The sequence below is a fragment of the Pleurodeles waltl genome, chromosome 9, assembly GCF_031143425.1.
Source record: "Pleurodeles waltl isolate 20211129_DDA chromosome 9, aPleWal1.hap1.20221129, whole genome shotgun sequence".
In the NCBI taxonomy this organism is placed as follows: Eukaryota; Metazoa; Chordata; class Amphibia; order Caudata; family Salamandridae; genus Pleurodeles; species Pleurodeles waltl.
This window is the reverse complement of record NC_090448.1, coordinates 31982536-32007495: the sequence shown is the minus strand read 5'-3', so window position 1 is coordinate 32007495 and position 24960 is coordinate 31982536. Positions and strand designations below refer to the sequence as shown.

Below are 24960 nucleotides of genomic sequence, written 5' to 3'. Positions count from 1 at the left end.
GTCTTTTTGTTGAAAGCAATCCTGGTGTTAAAGACTAGAAACCACTTGTCGACGGGGGCGTCGATGATACTGTCGACACTGGAAACATTATCGCTGACGACGGTTGGACCATAGACGAGAACGTCTACGGACTCATCGTCGACGGAGGTGTAGTCGGCGAGAGAAGCATCGACGAGATGGGGCGCATTGTCGACGAGGATGATACTGTCCTCGACGAAGATCCTGCAGCCGTCGACGTGGAGATGGTTACCACCACCAGCGTCACTGATGAAACGGTCGTTGACAAAGGTATCGACGACAATGGCATCGTCAACGGTGCTGAGTTGGGCTTCTTAAATCTGTGAAGCACTTTAGGAGGAGTGGCAGGCTCTGAAGCAGTTTTCTTAGCTTTTTTGAAGGATTCTGTACCCAGGGGAGCCATGACCCTTTGATGTCTTTTGCGCCATTTCCCTAGGTGGCTCTTGCCCCTCAGAACTTTGTTTTCTTTTAAGAGGTGTTTTAGGGGCAGAAATAGAAGAACAGGCACTGTCAGAGGCAGAGTGTCCAGTCTTACCTCTTTGCAGCCACAACAGAAGGCGACCCTCCCTGTCCTTCACATTCTTAGTAGAAAACTTCCTGCAGATTTTGCAGTCCTTAGTCTTGTGGCTGGGGTACGGGCAGTAAATACACTCCTCATATGGATCCTCCACATCTTTTTCAGACATGAGGCACAGGATCTGAAAAGGCCTTTCTTTGGTGTCTGACATGGCAGCCAGTTTGAATCACCAGAGAAGATAGAAATATCCAAAAGCTGTAGAAACAGGTCTTCTGACAGAAAATTGTGACTAGAGCTCAAAGGAGACTCAGCACAACGTGCAGTGGAAAATCCAAGGGTAGGCAGCTCCTCACAGGAGGTTCTAGAGGGGTGAGGCAATCTGATTGGCTCAAGTTTGAGTTTGGGTCTACAAAACGACCATGATGGGTTATTGTATTGAGGCCTACTTCATATATTGTGTGCATACATCTTCAGGCCTGGTTTTATATTCCACCGGTGACTCCCATCTCGACGGCAGGGAAGTACTCAAGCATGTGAATCTATGAAAGTTCCAATACTGGAGTAATCTTAACTTTCGTATGCTGCAATTTTTGATATTCTATGTCTACAGAGCAACATACATACACATTCAATTGCCATTTATTCAGCCATACACTACTTGTAATCTGTCCACCTAATGTTAGCTAAACTCTTAACGAGGACACTAATGTTAACCAAACTGTTAACGAGGACACACAAAGCTAACTTATATCAGTGGCTTCACAGTGTTGAATCTGAGAGCTCAGTGCAAACAATTTCAGCACCTCAAAAAAAAAAAAAAACAAAAAAAAAAAAAAAAGAGAAGCGTGTGTCATAAGTGAATGTCTGAAAGATACCAATAATGGAGAGAAATGGTTACAGAAGTAATTTTCTTGCCCTGCACTAGATCTTTCAAAAAGGTGCATGCTTTAATTCACCTTAACCAATCAGGTTCTGAAGTCTCTTGTCCAACAGATTCTACCCTGGACTGTAGATTAAGGCACTAGTACTTAGTGAAGGAATGAGTCGCCATCCAATTAGCCATACAAATCTTTCAACTGTACTTCAAAGATGTAAGAAGCCCTAGTTGCCACGCTGCAGGCTTCTAGTCCAGTGTTGTAGGAAATACCCATTTTGCTAAATCGTGATTCAATTGGAATTTGCCATTACTTGTAGGTCCAAATGCCACATAAATATGAATGGGCAGAACAAATGTGTCTTTTCTGAGTAGTATTTAAACATATTTTAAAAGTGGAACAGTTTAACAAGAGGAGAAGAAAAAGACAAAGGATTAACTGATTCAATGATTTAAGAACAAATCTTAGAATTAAGCCATTGGCATTAATCCAAAGGACACATCAACTTTACATAAATAAAGCAATCTTTTATGCAAAAAGCCTAGATTTTGCTTATCTTTTGTGTTGATGTGATAGACAGCAAGAACGTTATCCCAAGTCATGCTGAATCTGTGCTCCTGCAGATCAATCGAAAAGTGCTGGCAACACTGTAATAAGCTCCTGTGACCAATCAAGATTTATTGCTGGGGGACGTTTGAAGGTGTTATGAATGCTCCAACTACTCAGGAAGAGTATAAAAAGTGACAATTTGTTTATCTAAAGTATCTGGAAGTAACAGAGGTAATAAGAGACCAGCATTGTGATCCAACTGGGTTGGCTAAAACTGATGGGAAGGCACGATGGCCTAAAGGGACAAATTCTATGACCTGAGGTAACTTTAGAGACTGCAAGTTGTGTTGTGCTTGGCAAATGGTCCAGCATTCTGGCATTACTACCATTATAAATCCTGTGCATAATTCTTCTTCAACTTCAGATGTAAACACTGCCCACATCACACTTCCGACTCCATTCCTTTTGGTTCTTCCTAGGCAACAAAGTACTTGAACACATACAAAGAATGAGGAAAAGGAGATTAAGTAGGTAAAGTGATGGCAGATGCAAAAAAATGCCAGGTATAGTTTTGCACTAATGTAACAATCTTTACACTGAAGGAGTTACAAAATAAAATGCTGCACTGGACACATACTCAAAGAAATACATAAAGAAACTTACAAGCACAACTGCATCCACTCCTGCCTGTGCTAGAAGATCCAAGCGATACTTGTCATCTTCATGGGTCCCAATGGCAGCACCACACAGCAACTGCTTCTTCGCATCTTTAGATGCCAGGGGGTAATCCCGGTTCTTTTTCAGATCTGTCCGTGCAATGATTGCTACCAATTCATCCTCTTCATTCACAATTGGAAGCTTCCCTTATGGAACAAAAATACTGATAGTTAAGTGTTGACTCAATTGCTGTAACTATACATAAAAAAATGCATGCTAGCTGCAGAGGATTTTACTTTTATTATTCTTTAAGTTACAAATTTTCCAGCAGCATGTACGGCTGCACCCATGAGCCAATGAGAAATTTGGACAGAACAAAAGCAAAACAAATATGTAAAGTCTGCTTCAAACCAAAGAGGGTTAACTGTCTCAGAACAGTGATACAAGCTTCCCATCACTCCAGAGAGAAAAGCAGCAGTTAAGCTCTAATAAAGTGAGGATTGCCACAGGACCTTCCTCAAAATGCCACTCAAGCATCTGCTAAAGTACAAAGATTTGAGTAGATCCAGGTTGGATTTGTAAAATTATGGTGGAAGTTACATCAACCAGTCCTCACCTAAGAAATGAGCTATGTTGGTTGAAAAATGTTCACAGCCCATTTCTAACAGATAAAGAAGCCCAGAATGAAGTCAATTTTTGGCATACATTTCCAACAAGGAAACACTTGAGAATTAACAGAAATCATCTGAACAGAGGGGAATTAGGTGCCTAATGAGCAATTTGTTGTTTACATCAGACAGTAATATTCACTATACAAGTTAAATCAGGTACTTCAAAATAAATCAAGTAAAGTATATGTGCTGGGCAAAATACAACTAATGAAAAATGTTCCACTAATCATGGATAAGGCATGGGCAAGATTCCAGCTTTGCATCCAGATTCTTTTGCCGTTATGTTTAAATGCATAATTGGTGTAGGACAGCCTTAAAAAGCCCATATACAAGTGTAGATGTCCGATACTGGTGAATATCAGTAGGTAACCAGTATGGTTAACTGCCACGAAAACCTTGGAGAACCACTAACTGCTCTTTGCATCTGGATAGAGGAGGCCATATTGCCATGCAAACCTTCTTGTGGTCTTCAGGTATAGACAGGACGTTAGGAAAATCCTTATGCACAATACACAAAGATGCCCTACTATAATTGGATCTATTCTGGAAATTCTGTACTTAAAATCTGTTAGGTACAACACAGTGTGATCTAATATATTTGCACAGTGTGTTACACAATAGAGGACTAACTTATAAATGAGGTTAAAAAAAAAAAAAAAAAAAAGCATGTTAGTCAATTGGAAGTAAGTTTAAAGCATTCACTGCTTCAGCCATTCGAGCTGGACATTTGAAGTTTTAAACCTACGTGTCAGAACTATTTTATTGTTTGGAATAGGGGAAGGGTAATATCCCATTCACGAGAAGGAAGAGATTCATTAGGAGCCTATTGTATAACAGCCTCAGCTTTAAAACAAGACGCCAAAATGTTGAAGAAAGCAGCAGAATAAGATGACCACATTAGGGATATCTTGGAGTATCTTGGAGCTGCACAAACATGATCTGAAGAAAATGGAGAAATAGCCGAATATCTTCAAGCATTGAGTTGCTGGTAAAAATCAAGTATTTGCTCAGTATGATTTGAGTACTGATGCATATTGTAAACTACAGGCCCAAGAATTTGCATGTCTAAAAACACCCATGTCTAACCATTATTCAAAGTACAGAAATAATAAGAACCCATTCCCACCCCCCCCATGCCCAACATGGGCCATTAGATTTTTTTTCTAGTCACGAAATATGAGAGGAAATAAGTATTGATGGACTTACAAATTTTTAGAGCATGCACTTACCCAGGAACGGGTATACTGTTTCTAGGGAAACCATGCTGAAGCAGGGCAGCTATGTGTAGGAAAGTGCCCCCTTTTGACATGGTCACTCCCACTTTTTGCCTGGTACATGATGCAATTTTGACAAAGTGCACCAACTTCCTGCTAACCAGGACCCCAGGGAAAGATCTCCCTAAAACTATACAATTGTCCCCAACTGACAATACCTTTGGCCCCCTGTAAGTCCATAGTAAATGGTACTCCTGGTACCTAGGGCATGGGTACCAAAGAGGGTATTGTGCCACCTTCAGGGACACCTTACCTAGCACAGGCAGACTGCCAATGCAGGCTGCATGTCTTGGTGCAGCTAAAAGTCAAAACATTTCATGGGTCACCGCCTCTATGCTATGTACCCTAACACTGTGTGCAATATGTTTAAGTCACCCCCACAACATACCTTACAGCCCTAGGGCAGGGTACATTATATTACATGTGAGGGCATATCTGCAAGAGCAGGTGTGCCCCTGCTATGTGTCAAATTCTTAGAATGAGTGAACAAGGAAGTCATTTAAGTACATGTGCTGGACACTGGTCAATATGAGTTCCCTAGCTACATGATGGCTTCACTAAAAATAGGGATTTTTGGTATCAAACACCTTGTATATATAAACCCTCACTGATGCCAGTGATGGATTTATTAATACATGCACCCAAAGGGCACTTCAGAGGTGTCCCTGGGAAACCTACCAACTAGCAGTGTGCAGACTGTCTAGTTTTAGCCAGCCTGCCACCACCAGGCAAGAGTCTGGACCCCAAGGTTGAGAGTCTTTGCTCTCGGGCGGTCAACAATGAGGCCTGTTCTGGGAGAGGTGTTAACACCTCCACCCAAAAGGATGACCTGCACATCTACACTCCAAGGCTAGGAGCTTAAAAAAAAAGCCCACCACCCTTGATGGGCAGATCTGGCTTCACTCTCAGGGCTCCAGGGAACATTGCACCTGGACAGACTGGAAATTTAGTATTCAGGGAGGCGTGTCCACCCCTCAGGTCAGTCCCAACCCCAAGGTGAGCTGCTTGATGTGGACACCACATTTAGGAATCTTCTATCTTGTTGTTGGCAAAAATAGGAACTTGTGAACAGGGCTATGCACAGTTTCCACGGGAAGTGGTCATAAAGGGGGTGTAGTGACCCCAGGAGTAAGTAGCCCATCGGCTATCAAACTATACTCCCTGAAACGCCCCTCTATTCAATACTTACCATTGGCACCAGGAAATCAGATTCCTGCTGACCCAAGGACACCACCCCCCCCAACCCCCCAGTCACAAAAGCAGAAGCATCTGACCTGGTCGCAGCCCTGCCAGCATGTCTCCTGCTCTCCTCTACAAATTTGTTTCATCCTGCCTGCCTTCAATAAAGACCCAGGGACATCAGTGGAGCAGCAGAGCTACTTACCTGCAACCTGCAGGCACCCAAGAAACAAACACAGCACCACCTTCCGCAGCTGGCCAGGTTACGCAGCAACAATGGACGCACACCTTTGGCAGCACACAGTCTGTAGGAACCACCAACCTGCACTCGCAGTTCAGAACTTCAACAACTGGATCACCAATGCTGCCAAGTCACCCCACCAAATCAGCCAAAACACGCAGACTCGCCAAACAAGCCAACTGGTACACCCCGCAACTCAGCACATCAAAACACAATTGCAAACAGCTCAAAAGAAGATGGCACACCAGCAAGAACCGCACCAACAGAGACACTTTCAAATCAGCTCTCAACAAATACCACCGACCAATCAAAGCAGCAAAGAGAGGCCCTGACCCATCAACATCAGCGCAAACCAAGGAACTCTTCACCATCGGAGTTCACCTGCCCATCAGCCACTGAAAGCCACTGAAAACGTGATTCCCCTACACGCAAGAACCTGCGACGCCCTCGCTGACCACTTCCAAAAGATAGCAACCATCTACAAGAATTTAGATGCCCAACCCTCCAACCCCCAACATCCCCCGATCGACCACCACTGCACGCTACCCGCTCAACACATGGGGATAGCTTAGCACACAAAACACAGCCACCCTTATGAACACCATCCACTCGGGGGCAACAAAAGACCCCTGCACCCACCAACTTCAACCAAGGAAAAGACAAGATCAGCCCCCAACTCACCTCCATCAAAGCCTTGCTGACCTCCACCACCTTCCCCAATGCCTGGAAACACGCAGAGGTTAGACCACCTCCTCAAGGAATCTTCGGCAGACCCCACACCAATCTTCTGAACTAAGTCTCATCTCACTGCTCCCATTCCCTGCCAAGGTACAAGAAAAAGCCTACAACTCATAGACCACCTGGAAATAAACAACGTGCTAGACCCCTTCCAATCAGGATTCAGAACCAATCACAGCACAGAGACCGCTCTGATTGCCGCAACTGACGACATCCGCACTGTACTAGACAGAAGAGAATCAGCCGTCCTGATTCTGCTTGACCTCTCCACTGCCTTCGACACGGTCTCCCACCACACTTTTAATCGCCTACGCCAGAGTAAATAAAAGATGACTTGCTCAGATGAATGGTATCCTCTCACAGGATGCACCCAGAACATCTGCCTCCCACCCAATCAAATCACAAGCCAAGCACATTGTATGCGGCATGCCCCAAGGCTCACTCAGCCCCACTCTTCAACATCTACTTGACCCAATCGCAGACATCAGAATGCTCATCTCCTACGCTGATAACACTCAGCTAGTCCCATCGCTCTCCAGCAACCCCTCTGCAACTAAGGTCAACTTCCACAACTGAATGAAGGATGTCTCAGCATGGATAAGGGACAACTGCCCGACACTCAACATGGACAAGACGGAAGTTCTCATCTTCGGCAAACACACTGCAGTCTGGAATGACTCCTGGTGGTGGTCGGATCTCAGACCCACCCCTACACCGAAAGACCACACCCGCAACCTCGGCATCTTCCTAATCATCCTAGGCAGCGAACTCTCCATGAAGTGACAGGTAAACACAGTCTCTGAAGCCTGCTTCCACACACACTGCATGCCCTGCAAAATCTTTAATTGTCTCCCCATCAACAGGAAGACAGTAACGCATGCCCTCATCACCGGCCGACTGGATTACAGCAACACTCTATGCAGGCACCTCCACTGAACTCATGCAGACTACAGTCGATCCAGGACCCAGCTGCCAGACTGATCCTTAACCTGCCCACGAGAACCCACATCTCCCAGCACCTGAAAGACCTCCACTGGCTCCTGGTCCAGAAGACATGCCAATTTAAGCTCCTGACCCAGGTCTAAAAAGCCCTCCACGACCAGGGAGCTGCCTACCTGAAATACCAGCTACACTTACCACCCCTTTAGGAACCTCCGCTAGTCTTGCCCTCGCAGAGATCCCGTCATAAGTCACTGCCGTTCAGACGGTCACTCCTCCCATCTCACCGCCAAAGCCTGGAACACCCTCTCCCTCACTGACCAACTTTTAGAAAGGGTTTAAAGACCTGGCTCTTCGAATGAGACCCACAGTAAAGCAACCTGGATACCTTCATGGGTGATAAGCCGCAACCTGGATACCTTCATGGGTGATAAGCCGCACTCTATAAATACAACTTGATTTATTGCTACCAGGTGGAAACCCAAACACCAGTAACACTAGAGGTTTCCGACTGGTACTGTGCAAGGTATCACATTATCTTACCTAGATGTAACCACTTCAGTGTTGTGAAATTCTAGGGATTACCGTCCCATTCTTGGACATCAGGAATGCCCCCATGGCAACATTCGAAGATTTCCCCAGCAGAGAAAAAAATAAAAATACACCTTACCAGACTGAGTGTAGGAAGTTGGCTCTGTATATACTATTTCAAAGTAAGAAATAGTGTGCAGTGTCCAAGGGTTCCCCTGAGAGGTAAGATAGTGGCAAAAAGAGATCATTCTAATGCTCTATTTTGTGGTAGTGTGGTCGAGCAGTAGGCTTATCAGAGGGTAGTGTTCAGCATTTGTTGTAAATACACAGGCAATAAATGAGGAACACACACTCAAAGACTTATTCCAGGACAATAGGTTTTTATATAGAATTTTTTCAGGTTCAAGATTTATAAGTAATACTTCAAATGAAAGGTATTTCACTCAGGTATTCTAGGAACGTTGAATAATCACAATTGCATGTAGTTTTGACAAAAATGGCAATAAGCCATTTTAAAAGTGGACACAGTGCAAAAATCAACAGTTCCTGGGGGAGGTAAGTAATTATTAAGTTCACAGGTAAGTAAAACACTTACAGGGTTCAAGGTTGGGTCCAAGGTAGCCCACCGTAGGGGGTTCAAGGCAACCCCTAAGTTACCACACCAGCGGCTCAGGGCCGGTCAGGTGCAGAGGTCAAAGAGGTGCCCAAAACACACAGGCTTCAATGGAGAACAGGGGTGCCCCGGTTCCAGTCTGCCAGCAGGTAAGAACCCGAGTCCTCGGAGGGCAGAGCAGGGCGGTTTTGTAGGGCACCGGGGGGGGGGGCACAGGCAGGTACAGAAAGTACACCCTCAGCGGCACAGGGGCGGCCGGGTGCAGAGTGCAAACAGGCATTGGGTTTTGTATTGAAAGCAATGGGGAGACCCGGGGGTCTCTTCAACAGGGTAGCCACCCACCTGGGCTAGTCAGAGGGTCGCTCCTGCACTGGAGTTCGGTTCCTTCAGGTCCTGGGGGCTGCGGGTGCAGTGTTGGTTCCAGGTGTCGGGTCCCTTTTTACAGGCAGTCGCAGTCAGGGGGAGCCTCTGGATTTCCTCTGCAGGTGTCGCTGTGGGGGCTCAAGGGGCTCGTCTCTGGTTACTCACAGGCTCGCAGTCGCCGGGGAGTCCTCCCTGAGGTGTTTGTTTTCCGCAGGTCGAGCCGGGGGCGTCGGGTGCAGAGTGGAAAGTCTCACGCTTCCAGCGGGAAACATGAAGTCTTTAAAGTTGCTTCTTTGTTGCAGAAAGTTGCAGATTGTTGAACAGGGCCACTGTTCTCTGGAGTTGCTTGGTCTTTGGGTGCAGGGCAGTCCTCTGAGGCTTCAGAGGTCGCTGGTCCCTGTTGGATGCGTCGCTGTTGCAGTTTTCCTCGAAGTTGGGAGACAGGTAGGGCTGGGACCAAAGCAGTTGTTGTCTCCGTCTTCACTGCAGGGCTTCAGGTCAGCAGTCCTCCTTGTTAAGTTTGCAGGAATCTAGTTTCCTAGGTTCTGGGAGCCCCTAAATACTGAATTTAGGGGTGTGTTTAGGTCTGGGAGGGCAGTAGCCAATGGCTACTGTCCTTGAGGGTGGCTACACCCTCTTTGTGCCTCCTCCCTGTGGGGAGGGGGGCACATCCCTAATCCTATTGGGGGAATCCTCTATCCACAAGATGGAGGATTTCTAAAAGTAAGAGTCATCTCAGCTCAGGACACCTTAGGGGCTGTCCTGACTGGTGGGTGACTCCTCCTTGTTTTTCTCATTATCTCCTCCAGCCTTACTGCCAAAAGTGGGGGCAGTGGCCGGAGGGGCGGACATCTCCACTAGCTGGGATGCCCTGTGGCGCTGTACCAAAGGGGTGAGCCTTTGAGGCTCACCGCCAGTTGTTACAGTTCCTGCAGGGGGAGGTGAGAAGCACCTCCACCCAGTACAGGCTTTGTTACTAGCCACAGAGTGACAAAGGCACTCTCCCCATGTGGCCAGCAACAGGTCTGGTGTGTGGCAGGCTGGCAAAAACTAGCCAGCCTACACTGGAAGTCAGGTATGTTTTCAGGGGGCATCTCTAAGATGCCCTCTGGGTGTATTTTACAATAAATTGCACACTGGCATCAATGTATATTTATTGTGCTGAGAAGTTTGATACCAAACTTCCCAGTTTTCAGTGCAGCCATTATGGTGCTGTGGAGTTCGTGTTTGACAAACTCCCAGACCATATACTCTTATGGCTACCCTGCACTTACAATGTCTAAGGATTGGCTTAGACACTGTAGGTGCACAGTGCTTATGCACATATGCCCTCACCTGTGGTATAGTGCACCCTGCCTTAGGGCTGTAAGGCCTGCTAGAGGGGTGACTTACCTATGCCACAGGCAGTGTGAGGTTGGCATGGCACTCTGAGGGGGAGTGCCATGTCGCCTTAGTCATTTTCTTCCCACCAGCACACACAAGCTGTGAAGCAGTGTGCATGTGCTGAGTGAGGGGTCCCTAGGGTGGCATAAGACATGCTGCAGCCCTTAGAGACCGTCCCTGGCAAGGGACTTACCTGAGTGCCAGGGTTGTGCCAACTGTGGAGACAAAGGTACAGTTTAGGGAAAGAACACTGGTGCTGGGGCCTGGTTAGCAGGGTCCCAGCACACTTTCAAATCATAACATAGCATCAGCAAAGGCAAAAAGTCAGGGGGTAACCATGCCAAGGAGGCATTTCCTTACACTGAGGGATGCAAACATCTTGCAATGATTTGCTTACCCCATTCTCCTAAGTCCCCATCAAGAAGTGCCTCAAGACCACTGAAAATGCAATGTGTTAAAAACAAGGTTTTTTTTCTGCAGCCAATTCCTGCCACATAATTCCAGTGCTCCTGTATATAACTAAAGCACTTCAATTTACCTTCTTCCTCTATCTGCAGCCAAAAAATAAAATGTTGACATTTAGAATCCTAATTTAAATATGCCATGCTAATTCTAATAGAATACCACTTTCACCAACCCACCATCAGAGTTGCTGGCTGGCTAACACGGTTCCAAAACAAGACAGCTGATTGAAGGGTTGTAAATGCTAGAAGAGGCAAATTATCAGTTTAATGATCTGATCAGAAGCAAGATCTGAGGGTGATTTTCAGCAGGAACAAATACAGAACATGTTTTTAGAAGTCTGGAGCTTGGCTGTTACCCGACCGTCAAATCATTAAGAAAGCAAACTAATACTAGACTGATCAAGGGAAAAATATGAAAAGTCTAAAAACAATTGTCCAAGTAATATGAAGAAAACTATGTCAAAAGGACTATAAATGGTGTATGACAGCATTATTGGAGTTACCGGACAACAGTGCAACTGCCACTGTGATTCTAACCAGGGTGTAATACACATACTGCATGCCCCATTCACCCAACTCATTACTGGCAGCTGCCCCAAGAACTGGAAGTTGGAGTCCCTGAAGAAGAAACTAACACCTTCCCAAACTATTCCATTCCATCATTGTTAAAGGGTATCCTAAACAGTTTGAGGAGTTACTTCAGCATCTTAAACTCCATACAAACGTTGCAACATTCACTTTAGTTAAAATACCTTTTTTACTTCTTTGTAGAATTTCGTTTGCTTCTTTTAATGTAACACCAGCAGGCGCAACCACAAGATCTTCACGTTTCGTCATGATCTGATATGAAAATGTAGAACAAACATTGTGATTTTTTTAAAAACCACTCCAATGATTAAGCAGAATGCACATCAAAATTCCATTTCGCCATTACTATTTCATGTATTAGACAGCACACTGTTTAAAAACAGTGGAAGGTTTAGAAAGACTAAATGCACAAGAAGCAGAAACACCAAGTATTACTTCCCTTGTAGACTACATATCTTGCCCAAAGTGCACATGCAAGTTACTAACCTCGTGGAGAAGAAGATCACGCTCTTCTTCTTTCAGGAAATCAATATCCCTGGAAGATATTATTCCAACTAGCTTGCTTCCCATCTTCCCATTATGTGTGATTGGAATCCCACAGAATCCATGTCGGGCTTTTGCTTCAAAAACATCCCGGACTCTGTCTTTGGGACTGAGTACTACTGGGTCTGTGATAAATCCCTGTTCATATTTCTAAAAAATAAACAGTCCACGGTTATGTAGATAGTATGAACATGTGTAATCAGTAGCAATACAAAAGGTAAGGCACATACTGGAACATTTCCATGAACAATTTATGTTTACTGCCATGACATCATACAGCAGAGTGCACAAGAAACATTCAAATCTAATCACAATTCAGATTTAAATGTGAACACAATTCAGATTTAAAACTAGTACTAGTTGCAGAAGACAAAATACATCCCGTCAGATACTGAGATTTTGAGGAAATGTTACCTATTTTTACACTATATTTTCAAATCACTTGCTCTTTGAAAGAAATGGTTAACTGTAACTATATAGCAGAGCTTTCAGTGTGGATTTAAATAGCCTGACACTTGGAGCTAGGAATTAAAATAGTCTGCCACAACCCTATAAATACCAAGATATCTCACCAATACACCACATTCCCACCCAATGTACTTGCTTATTACACAATGCTGTTTATATAAAAAATGATAATGAAACCTCTACAAAAAAGAGTTAAAGGTAAAATCTTTCAGCAATTTGTATATTTAGGCATGATCTATTAAAACAGAAAATACTTAGTGGTACTTGCTGCATATGTGGGCTGCATGGCACTTATTTCAATGCGAACACAGCCCAGTAATTCACTGATGAGGTAACTCACTAGTGTACAACCACTTCAGTCTCACTTTTCTTGAAGGAAGGGGCAACCAAGCTTTTCCCTTAATGACCTAGGGGGAGTGCATAATCCACTGAATAATGGGACTTGAGACACAGTGTCACACTAGCAGTCCCAATATCTTCAGACTGGCAGATGAATTCAAAGAGTAGGCTGGTTACCTTATCACGGTCTACTCTGTCAGCAAGCAAACATGTCCCGCAACTTATTGAAATTAAATGGTTAATGTTCTCACACCAATTATTTTACTGTAAGACGACAAGAGTCTAAAAGGTTTTTAAAATCACTACTGCAATATATATATATCTCACTAGAAATCACAAGTGAATATTGTTAAATGGAGAAGGTAGGAAAATGACTAGGAATCCTAAATCCTCACTGTAAGTAAACTCTCCAAACTCATAGAGAACACATCCCAACAGTAGTGAGATCCTGAAACTTTTCAAATACAATAAATTGAAAACAAGCTTGCATAAATATATGCTACCTTCTTTTTTAAAAGAATAATCAAGTAGATGCATTCAGACATGAGAACATTAGACTAAACTGTTTAACATTTTAAAGCAAACAGAAAAGCAATAAAGAGTGTCCCGTCCAAAACAATGAACAGTGATAAACCGCCAGATCCCTTAAAGAATCGTAGAAACTGCACCATGCTATTATACCTGGAAGGGAGTCTGGTCATTTGTTTTTAGGAACACAGGGTAAGGATTTAGAACTGCAGCTCTGAAGAGAGGGGAGTTGAGTGGGGCTTCTATTAATTCAGAGAGAATATGATAGGTGAACAAGAATAGATTGGCTGTAACCACGTGTTAACTTTGGCTGTAGAGAACATGTTTTGCATGCTCTACTGTTGAGTTCTGAATATCACAACTTGTTTACTTCAGACGAGTTTCGTTTTCAAGAATGACTTGTGCTCATGTAGCTGAAACTCACTATGTGCCAGAAACCCCGCCTACAGGAGGCACGCCATTTCGGTGTCCAGTTCCACACATATTAAATGGATATAATGGACTAGTTCAGCAAAGATTTTGTGACACTCGTGAAGAAAATCGATCACGTGGTAGGTCCAAAGGTGTCTAAACATTTTTTACTAGTCTGTTAGAATTAGTCTTGCTGTGTTAATTGTTTAGACACATGCAAATCACTATTCCCCTTCTGTGACGAGGAGCTGCTATCACAGGCATGTATACGGAGAAAGCACTGGTGGCAGACTTAAAATGCAGTACTGTGATGAGGATCCACACTTGAAAGGGACATCTTTTGTTTTGCACAAACAAGGATATCAAAATATACCTTTTGCAGGTTTAGTACATCTGTATTGCACTGAAGTTAGGGAAAACCTGATGTATACATTTGTGATGTGCAGAATGGGACGATCAGTCAATTTCCTTGCCACTGTAGGAATCATTGTGAAAGGCTATCAAGTCACTGATTGGAGAGGTCCTGGGGTGAATGTCTGGAGACTCTGGTGAGCGCACAAATCTGAGAAGGAATCAGTTTTATAAATGCACCTAGCAGCAAGTTGAGGTATCTCATTTTCAGAAAGCTCTGGTCTTCTACCGCCTCAAGAATTTCAGTTCTGGTAGAGGGTGTTCAAGGACTCTGTCCTTGGCTGCTCCTTGAGCATTTTATAGGAATGGCATGATTGAGGTTTAAATTAAGCTTTGTAATGGAGGTGCAATTTCTTCCCCTGAAAACTGGAGCGGAATAGACACTGCTGGAGTGTGCTTATATGTAGTCACATCTGGGATAATGGAAAGCAGGATGTCAAGGACCCTCGTAAGGAGCTGATTTGCCTGCCTGTCTGACATTTCAACTAGATTGAGGACTACCCCAAAGGAAAACTGTAAGGAAATGCCTCCTTGGCATGGTTGCCCCCTGACTTTTTGCCTTTGCTGATGCTATGTTTACAATTGAAAGTGTGCTGAGGCCTGCTAACCAGGCCCCAGCACCAGTGTTCTTTCCCTAACCTGTACTTTTGTATCCACAATTGGCAGACCCTGGCATCCAGATAAGTCCCTTGTAACTGGTACTTCTAGTACCAAGGGCCCTGATGCCAAGGAAGGTCTCTAAGGGCTGCAGCATGTCTTATGCCACCCTGGAGACCTCTCACTCAGCACAGACACACTGCTTGCCAGCTTGTGTGTGCTAGTGAGGACAAAACGAGTAAGTCGACATGGCACTCCCCTCAGGGTGCCATGCCAGCCTCTCACTGCCTATGCAGTATAGGTAAGCCACCCCTCTAGCAGGCCTTACAGCCCTAAGGCAGGGTGCACTATACCATAGGTGAGGGTAGCAGTGCATGAGCATGGTACCCCTACAGTGTCTAAACAAAACCTTAGACATTGTAAGTGCAGGGTAGCCATAAGAGTATATGGTCTGGGAGTCTGTCAAACACGAACTCCACAGCACCATAATGGCTACACTGAAAACTGGGAAGTTTGGTATCAAACTTCTCAGCACAATAAATGCACACTGATGCCAGTGTACATTTTATTGTAAAATACACCACAGAGGGCACCTTAGAGGTGCCCCCTGAAACTTAACCGACTATCTGTGTAGGCTGACTAGTTTTAGCAGCCTGCCACAAACCGAGACATGTTGCTGGCCCCATGGGGAGAGTGCCTTTGTCACTCTGAGGCCAGTAACAAAGCCTGCACTGGGTGGAGATGCTAACACCTCTCCCAGGCAGGAATTGTCACACCTGGCTGTGAGCCTCAAAGGCTCACCTCCTTTGTGCCAACCCAGCAGGACACTCCAGCTAGTAGAGTTGCCCGCCCCCTCCGGCCAGGCCCCACTTTTGGCGGCAAGGCCGGAGAAAATAATGAGAAAAACAAGGAGGAGTCACTGGCCAGTCAGGACAGCCCCTAAGGTGTCCTGAGCTGAGGTGACTAACTTTTAGAAATCCTCCATCTTGCAGATGGAGGATTCCCCCAATAGGGTTAGGATTGTGACCCCCTCCCCTTGGGAGGAGGCACAAAAAGGGTGTACCCACCCTCAGGGCTAGTAGCCATTGGCTACTAACCCCCCAGACCTAAACACGCCCTTAAATTTAGTATTTAAGGGCTACCCTGAACCCTAGAAAATTAGATTCCTGCAACTACAAGAAGAAGGACTGCCCAGCTGAAAAACCCCTGCAGCGGAAGACCAGAAGACGACAACTGCCTTGGCTCCAGAAACTCACCGGCCTGTCTCCTGCCTTCCAAAGATCCTGCTCCAGCGACGCCTTCCAAAGGGACCAGCGACCTCGACATCCTCTGAGGACTGCCCCTGCTTCGAAAAGACAAGAAACTCCCGAGGACAGCGGACCTGCTCCAAGAAAAGCTGCAACTTTGTTTCCAGCAGCTTTAAAGAACCCTGCAAGCTCCCCGCAAGAAGCGTGAGACTTGCAATACTGCACCCGGCGACCCCGACTCGGCTGGTGGCGATCCAACACCTCAGGAGGGACCCCAGGACTACTCTGATACTGTGAGTACCAAAACCTGTCCCCCCTGAACCCCCACAGCGCCGCCTGCAGAGGGAATCCCGAGGCTTCCCCTGACCGCGACTCTTTGAACCTAAAGTCCCGACGCCTGGGAGAGACCCTGCACCCGCAGCCCCCAGGACCTGAAGGACCGGACTTTCACTGGAGAAGTGACCCCCAGGAGTCCCTCTCCCTTGCCCAAGTGGAGGTTTCCCTGAGGAACCCCCCCCTTGCCTGCCTGCAGCGCTGAAGAGATCCCGAGATCTCTCATAGACTAACATTGCGAACCCGACGCTTGTTTCTACACTGCACCCGGCCGCCCCCGCGCCGCTGAGGGTGAAATTTCTGTGTGGACTTGTGTCCCCCCCGGTGCCCTACAAAACCCCCCTGGTCTGCCCTCCGAAGACGCGGGTACTTACCTGCAAGCAGACCGGAACCGGGGCACCCCCTTCTCTCCATTCTAGCCTATGCGTTTTGGGCACCACTTTGAACTCTGCACCTGACCGGCCCTGAGCTGCTGGTGTGGTGACTTTGGGGTTGCTCTGAACCCCCAACGGTGGGCTACCTTGGACCAAGAACTAAGCCCTGTAAGTGTCTTACTTACCTGGTTAACCTAACAAATACTTACCTCCCCTAGGAACTGTGAAAATTGCACTAAGTGTCCACTTTTAAAACAGCTATTTGTCAATAACTTGAAAAGTATACATGCAATTTTTATGATTTGAAGTTCCTAAAGTACTTACCTGCAATACCTTTCGAATGAGATATTACATGTAGAATTTGAACCTGTGGTTCTTAAAATAAACTAAGAAAAGATATTTTTCTATATAAAAACCTATTGGCTGGATTTGTCTCTGAGTGTGTGTACCTCATTTATTGTCTATGTGTATGTACAACAAATGCTTAACACTACTCCTTGGATAAGCCTACTGCTCGACCACACTACCACAAAATAGAGCATTAGTATTATCTCTTTTTACCACTATTTTACCTCTAAGGGGAACCCTTGGACTCTGTGCATGCTATTCCTTACTTTGAAATAGCACATACAGAGCCAACTTCCTACATTGGTGGATCAGCGGTGGGGTACAAGACTTTGCATTTGCTGGACTACTCAGCCAATACCTGATCACACGACAAATTCCAAAATTGTCATTAGAAATTGATTTTTGCAATTTGAAAAGTTTTCTAAATTCTTAAAAGACCTGCTAGGGCCTTGTGTTAGATCCTGTTTAGCATTTCTTTTAGAGTTTAAAAGTTTGTAAAAGTTTGAATTAGATTCTAGAACCAGTTTTAGTTTCTTAAAAAGTATTCCAACTTTTAGAAGCATAATGTCTAACACAGATGTGAATGTGGTGGAACTCGACACCACACCTTACCTCCATCTACAGATGAGAGAGCTAAGGTCACTCTGTAAACTAAAGAAAATAGCAATGGGCCCCAAACCTACCAAAGTACAGCTCCAGGAGCTTTTGGCAGAGTTTGAAAAGGCCAACCCCTCTGAGGATGGCAACTCAGAGGATGAAGATAGTGACTTGGAGGGAAATTCCCCCCCTCCAGTCCTACTTAGGGAGAGCAGGGCTTCTCAAGCCCTGACTCCACAAATAATAGTCAGAGATGCTGGTTCCCTCACAGGAGGGACCAACAACTCTGAAATCACTGAGGATAACTCCAGTGAAGAGGACATCCAGTTAGCCAGGATGGCCAAAAGATTGGCTTTGGAAAGACAGATCCTAGCCATAGAGAGGGAAAGACAAGAGATGGGCCTAGGACCCATCAATGGTGGCAGCAACATAAATAGGGTCAGAGATTCTCCTGACATGTTGAAAATCCCCAAAGGGATTGTAACTAAATATGAAGATGGTGATGACATCACCAAATGGTTCACAGCTTTTGAGAGGGCTTGTGTAACCAGAAAAGTGAACAGATCTCACTGGGGTGCTCTCCTTTGGGAAATGTTCACAGGAAAGTGTAGGGATAGACTCCTCACACTCTCTGGACAAGATGCAGAATCTTATGACCTCATGAAGGGTACCCTGATTGAGGGCTTTGGATTCTCCACTGAGGAGTACCGGATTAGGTTCAGGGGGGCTCAAAAATCCTCGAGCCAGACCTGGGTTGACTTTGTTGACTACTCAGTGAAAACACTAGATGGTTGGATTCAAGGCAGTGGTGTAAGTAATTATGATGGGCTGTACAATTTATTTGTGAAAGAACACCTGTTAAGTAATTGTTTCAATGATAAACTGCATCAGCATCTGGTAGACCTAGGACCAATTTCTCCCCAAGAATTGGGAAAGAAGGCGGACCATTGGGTCAAGACAAGGGTGTCCAAGACTTCAACAGGGGGTGACCAAAAGAAAGGGGTCACGAAGACTCCCCAGCAGAAGGGTGATGAGACAACCAAAACTAAAAATAGTAAAGAGTCTTCTACAGGCCCCCAAAAACCTGCACAGGAGGGTGGGCCCAGAGCCTCTTCACAAAACAATGGGTACAAGGGTAAAAACTTTGATCCCAAAAAGGCCTGGTGTCATAGCTGTAAACAGCATGGACACCAAACTGGAGACAAGGCCTGTCCCAAGAAAGGTTCCACTCCAAACTCCCATCCAGGTAACACTGGTATGGCTAGTCTCCAAGTGGGATCAACAGTGTGCCCAGAGCAAATCAGGGTCCACACTGAAGCTACTCTAGTTTCTGAGGGTGGGGTGGATTTAGCCACACTAGCTGTCTGGCCGCCTAACATGCAAAAATACAGACAGCAACTCTTAATTAATGGGACTAGAATAGAGGGCCTGAGGGATACAGGTGCCAGTGTCACCATGGTGACAGAGAAACTGGTTTCCCCTGGCCAATACCTGACTGGAAAAACTTACACAGTCACCAACGCTGACAATCAGAGAAAAGTACATCCCATGGCAATGGTTACTTTAGAATGGGGAGGGGTCAATGGCCTGAAACAGGTGGTGGTCTCCTCAAATATCCCAGTGGACTGTCTGCTTGGAAATGACCTGGAGTCCTCAGCATGGGCTGAGGTAGAGCTAAAAACCCATGCAGCGATGCTGGGTATCCCTGAACTGGTGTGTGTGAAAACAAGAGCACAATGCAAGGCACAGGGTGAAAAAGTAGAGCTGGAGTCTGGAAAAATGGCCCAGCCTACCAAGAGAACAGGAAAGTCAGTTGGGAAACCAACTGCAACACAGCAAAAGAAAGGGAACCTCTCTTCTCAGGAAGAAGTTCTGCCCTCTGAGGGAACTGAGCCTTTGGAGCTTGAACCTTATCAGGTTGAGCTCTTAGGCCCAGGGGGACCCTCAAGGGAAGAGCTGTGTAAGGGACAAGAAACCTGTCCCTCTCTTGAAGGCCTTAGGCAGCAAGCTGCTGAAGAGTCCAAAGGCAAGAAAAATGGAACACATAGGGTCTATTGGGAAGATGGGCTCCTGTACACTGAGGCCAGAGACCCCAAACCTGGTGCCACTAGGAGAGTGGTAGTGCCTCAGCTGTTCAGAGAGTTCATCCTAACATTGGCCCATGACATTCCCCTTGCTGGACATTTGGGACAAACCAAGACGTGGGAGAGGTTAGTCAACCACTTCTACTGGCCCAATATGTCCAACATGGTTAAGGAGTTTTGCCTCTCCTGCCCCACCTGTCAAGCCAGTGGTAAGACAGGTGGGCATCCAAAAGGCCCCCCTCATTCCAATTCCAGTGGTGGGGGTGCCCTTTGAAAGAGTGGGTGTGGACATAGTTGGTCCACTGGAACCTCCCACAGCCTCAGGAAATATGTATATCCTGGTAGTAGTGGATCATGCTACCAGGTATCCTGAAGCTATTCCCCTTAGGTCGACTACTGCCCCTGCAGTAGCCAAGGCCCTCATTGGTATCTTTACCAGAGTGGGTTTCCCTAAGGAGGTGGTGTCTGACAGAGGTACCAACTTCATGTCAGCATACCTAAAGCACATGTGGAATGAGTGTGGAGTGACTTATAAATTCACTACACCTTACCATCCACAAACTAATGGCTTAGTTGAGAGATTCAACAAGACATTAAAAGGCATGATCATGGGGCTCCCAGAAAAACTCAAAAGGAGATGGGATGTCCTCCTGCCATGTCTGCTTTTCGCTTACAGGGAGGTACCACAGAAGGGAGTAGGGTTCTCACCCTTTGAACTTCTGTTTGGTCATCCTGTAAGGGGACCACTTGCCCTTGTTAAAGAAGGCTGGGAGAGACCTCTCCATGAGCCTAAACAGGACATAGTGGACTATGTACTTGGCCTTCGCTCTAGAATGGCAGAGTACATGGAAAAGGCAACCAAAAACCTTGAGGCCAGCCAACAGCTCCAGAAGTTTTGGTATGACCAAAAGGCTGCACTAGTTGAGTTCCAACCAGGGCAGAAAGTCTGGGTTCTGGAGCCTGTGGCTCCCAGGGCACTCCAGGACAAATGGAGTGGCCCTTACCCAGTGCTAGAAAGGAAGAGTCAGGTCACCTACCTGGTGGACCTGGGCACAAGCAGGAGCCCCAAGAGGGTAATCCATGTGAACCGCCTTAAGCTCTTCCATGACAGGGCTGATGTGAATCTGTTGATGGTAACAGATGAGGATCAGGAGGCAGAGAGTGAACCTCTCCCTGATCTTCTGTCATCAGACCCAAGAGATGGCACAGTAGATGGAGTGATCTACTCAGACACCCTCTCTGGCCAACAGCAGGCTGATTGTAGGAGAGTCCTACAACAGTTCCCTGAGCTTTTCTCCCTAACCCCTGGTCAGACACCCCTGTGTACCCATGATGTGGACACAGGAGACAGCATGCCTGTCAAAAACAAAATCTTCAGACAGTCTGACCATGTTAAGGAAAGCATCAAGGTGGAAGTCCACAAGATGCTGGAATTGGGAGTAATTGAGCGCTCTGACAGCCCCTGGGCTAGCCCAGTGGTCTTAGTCCCCAAACCTCACACCAAAGATGGAAAGAAAGAGATGAGGTTTTGTGTGGACTACAGAGGGCTCAATTCTGTCACCAAGACAGATGCCCATCCAATTCCAAGAGCTGATGAGCTCATTGATAAATTAGGTGCTGCCAAATTTCTAAGTACCTTTGACTTGACAGCAGGGTACTGGCAAATAAAAATGGCACCTGGAGCAAAAGAAAAGACAGCATTCTCCACACCTGATGGGCATTATCAGTTTACTGTTATGCCCTTTGGTTTAAAGAATGCCCCTGCCACCTTCCAAAGGTTGGTGAATCAAGTCCTTGCTGGCTTGGAGTCCTTTAGCACAGCTTATCTTGATGATATTGCTGTCTTTAGCTCCACCTGGCAGGATCACCTGGTCCACCTGAGGAAGGTTTCGAAGGCTCTGCAATCTGCAGGCCTCTCTATCAAGGCATCCAAATGCCAGATAGGGCAGGGAACCGTGGTTTACTTGGGCCACCTTGTAGGTGGAGGCCAAGTTCAGCCACTCCAACCCAAGATCCAGACCATTCTGGACTGGGTAGCTCCAAAAACCCAGACTCAAGTCAGGGCATTCCTTGGCTTGACTGGGTACTACAGGAGGTTTGTAAAGGGATATGGATCCATTGTGACAGCCCTCACTGAGCTCACCTCCAAGAAAATGCCCAAGAAAGTGAACTGGACTGTGGACTGCCAACAGGCCTTTGACACCCTGAAACAAGCAATGTGCTCAGCACCAGTTCTCAAAGCTCCAGATTATTCTAAGCAGTTCATTGTGCAGACTGATGCCTCTGAACATGGGATAGGGGCAGTTCTGTCCCAAACAAATGATGATGGCCTTGACCAGCCTGTTGCTTTCATTAGCAGGAGGTTACTCCCCAGGGAGCAGCGTTGGAGTGCCATTGAGAGGGAGGCCTTTGCTGTGGTTTGGTCCCTGAAGAAGCTGAGACCATACCTCTTTGGGACTCACTTCCTAGTTCAAACTGACCACAGACCTCTCAAATGGCTGATGCAAATGAAAGGTGAAAATCCTAAACTGTTGAGGTGGTCCATCTCCCTACAGGGAATGGACTTTATAGTGGAACACAGACCTGGGACTGCCCATGCCAATGCAGATGGCCTTTCCAGGTTCTTCCACTTAGAAAATGAAGACTCTCTTGGGAAAGGTTAGTCTCATCCTCTTTCGTTTGGGGGGGGGTTGTGTAAGGAAATGCCTCCTTGGCATGGTTGCCCCCTGACTTTTTGCCTTTGCTGATGCTATGTTTACAATTGAAAGTGTGCTGAGGCCTGCTAACCAGGCCCCAGCACCAGTGTTCTTTCCCTAACCTGTACTTTTGTATCCACAATTGGCAGACCCTGGCATCCAGATAAGTCCCTTGTAACTGGTACTTCTAGTACCAAGGGCCCTGATGCCAAGGAAGGTCTCTAAGGGCTGCAGCATGTCTTATGCCACCCTGGAGACCTCTCACTCAGCACAGACACACTGCTTGCCAGCTTGTGTGTGCTAGTGAGGACAAAACGAGTAAGTCGACATGGCACTCCCCTCAGGGTGCCATGCCAGCCTCTCACTGCCTATGCAGTATAGGTAAGACACCCCTCTAGCAGGCCTTACAGCCCTAAGGCAGGGTGCACTATACCATAGGTGAGGGTACCAGTGCATGAGCATGGTACCCCTACAGTGTCTAAACAAAACCTTAGACATTGTAAGTGCAGGGTAGCCATAAGAGTATATGGTCTGGGAGTCTGTCAAACACGAACTCCACAGCACCATAATGGCTACACTGAAAACTGGGAAGTTTGGTATCAAACTTCTCAGCACAATAAATGCACACTGATGCCAGTGTACATTTTATTGTAAAATACACCACAGAGGGCACCTTAGAGGTGCCCCCTGAAACTTAACCGACTAACTGTGTAGGCTGACTAGTTTTAGCAGCCTGCCACAAACCGAGACATGTTGCTGGCCCCATGGGGAGAGTGCCTTTGTCACTCTGAGGCCAGTAACAAAGCCTGCACTGGGTGGAGATGCTAACACCTCTCCCAGGCAGGAATTGTCACACCTGGCGGTGAGCCTCAAAGGCTCACCTCCTTTGTGCCAACCCAGCAGGACACTCCAGCTAGTAGAGTTGCCCGCCCCCTCCGGCCAGGCCCCACTTTTGGCGGCAAGGCCGGAGAAAATAATGAGAAAAACAAGGAGGAGTCACTGGCCAGTCAGGACAGCCCCTAAGGTGTCCTGAGCTGAGGTGACTCTAACTTTTAGAAATCCTCCATCTTGCAGATGGAGGATTCCCCCAATAGGGTTAGGATTGTGACCCCCTCCCCTTGGGAGGAGGCACAAAAAGGGTGTACCCACCCTCAGGGCTAGTAGCCATTGGCTACTAACCCCCCAGACCTAAACACGCCCTTAAATTTAGTATTTAAGGGCTACCCTGAACCCTAGAAAATTAGATTCCTGCAACTACAAGAAGAAGGACTGCCCAGCTGAAAAACCCCTGCAGCGGAAGACCAGAAGACGACAACTGCCTTGGCTCCAGAAACTCACCGGCCTGTCTCCTGCCTTCCAAAGATCCTGCTCCAGCGACGCCTTCCAAAGGGACCAGCGACCTCGACATCCTCTGAGGACTGCCCCTGCTTCGAAAAGACAAGAAACTCCCGAGGACAGCGGACCTGCTCCAAGAAAAGCTGCAACTTTGTTTCCAGCAGCTTTAAAGAACCCTGCAAGCTCCCCGCAAGAAGCGTGAGACTTGCAATACTGCACCCGGCGACCCCGACTCGGCTGGTGGCGATCCAACACCTCAGGAGGGACCCCAGGACTACTCTGATACTGTGAGTACCAAAACCTGTCCCCCCTGAACCCCCACAGCGCCGCCTGCAGAGGGAATCCCGAGGCTTCCCCTGACCGCGACTCTTTGAACCTAAAGTCCCGACGCCTGGGAGAGACCCTGCACCCGCAGCCCCCAGGACCTGAAGGACCGGACTTTCACTGGAGAAGTGACCCCCAGGAGTCCCTCTCCCTTGCCCAAGTGGAGGTTTCCCCGAGGAACCCCCCCCTTGCCTGCCTGCAGCGCTGAAGAGATCCCGAGATCTCTCATAGACTAACATTGCGAACCCGACGCTTGTTTCTACACTGCACCCGGCCGCCCCCGCGCCGCTGAGGGTGAAATTTCTGTGTGGACTTGTGTCCCCCCCGGTGCCCTACAAAACCCCCCTGGTCTGCCCTCCGAAGACGCGGGTACTTACCTGCAAGCAGACCGGAACCGGGGCACCCCCTTCTCTCCATTCTAGCCTATGCGTTTTGGGCACCACTTTGAACTCTGCACCTGACCGGCCCTGAGCTGCTGGTGTGGTGACTTTGGGGTTGCTCTGAACCCCCAACGGTGGGCTACCTTGGACCAAGAACTAAGCCCTGTAAGTGTCTTACTTACCTGGTTAACCTAACAAATACTTACCTCCCCTAGGAACTGTGAAAATTGCACTAAGTGTCCACTTTTAAAACAGCTATTTGTCAATAACTTGAAAAGTATACATGCAATTTTTATGATTTGAAGTTCCTAAAGTACTTACCTGCAATACCTTTCGAATGAGATA

The 24960-nt window shown here is 46.7% G+C and overlaps 1 protein-coding gene across 1 annotated transcript in view; it reads right to left on the bottom strand.

Moving 5' to 3' along the window:
• IMPDH2 (inosine monophosphate dehydrogenase 2) overlaps positions 1-24960 on the bottom strand; it is a 357093-nt gene that overhangs the window by 309187 nt on the left and 22946 nt on the right. The window contains exons 5-7 of the mRNA XM_069206199.1: positions 12087-12293; positions 11765-11852; positions 2623-2822 (exon numbers count right to left, since the gene is read on the bottom strand). Coding sequence (XP_069062300.1) covers positions 2623-2822; positions 11765-11852; positions 12087-12293 — 495 coding nt within the window. The remainder of the gene's footprint in view (positions 1-2622; positions 2823-11764; positions 11853-12086; positions 12294-24960) is intronic.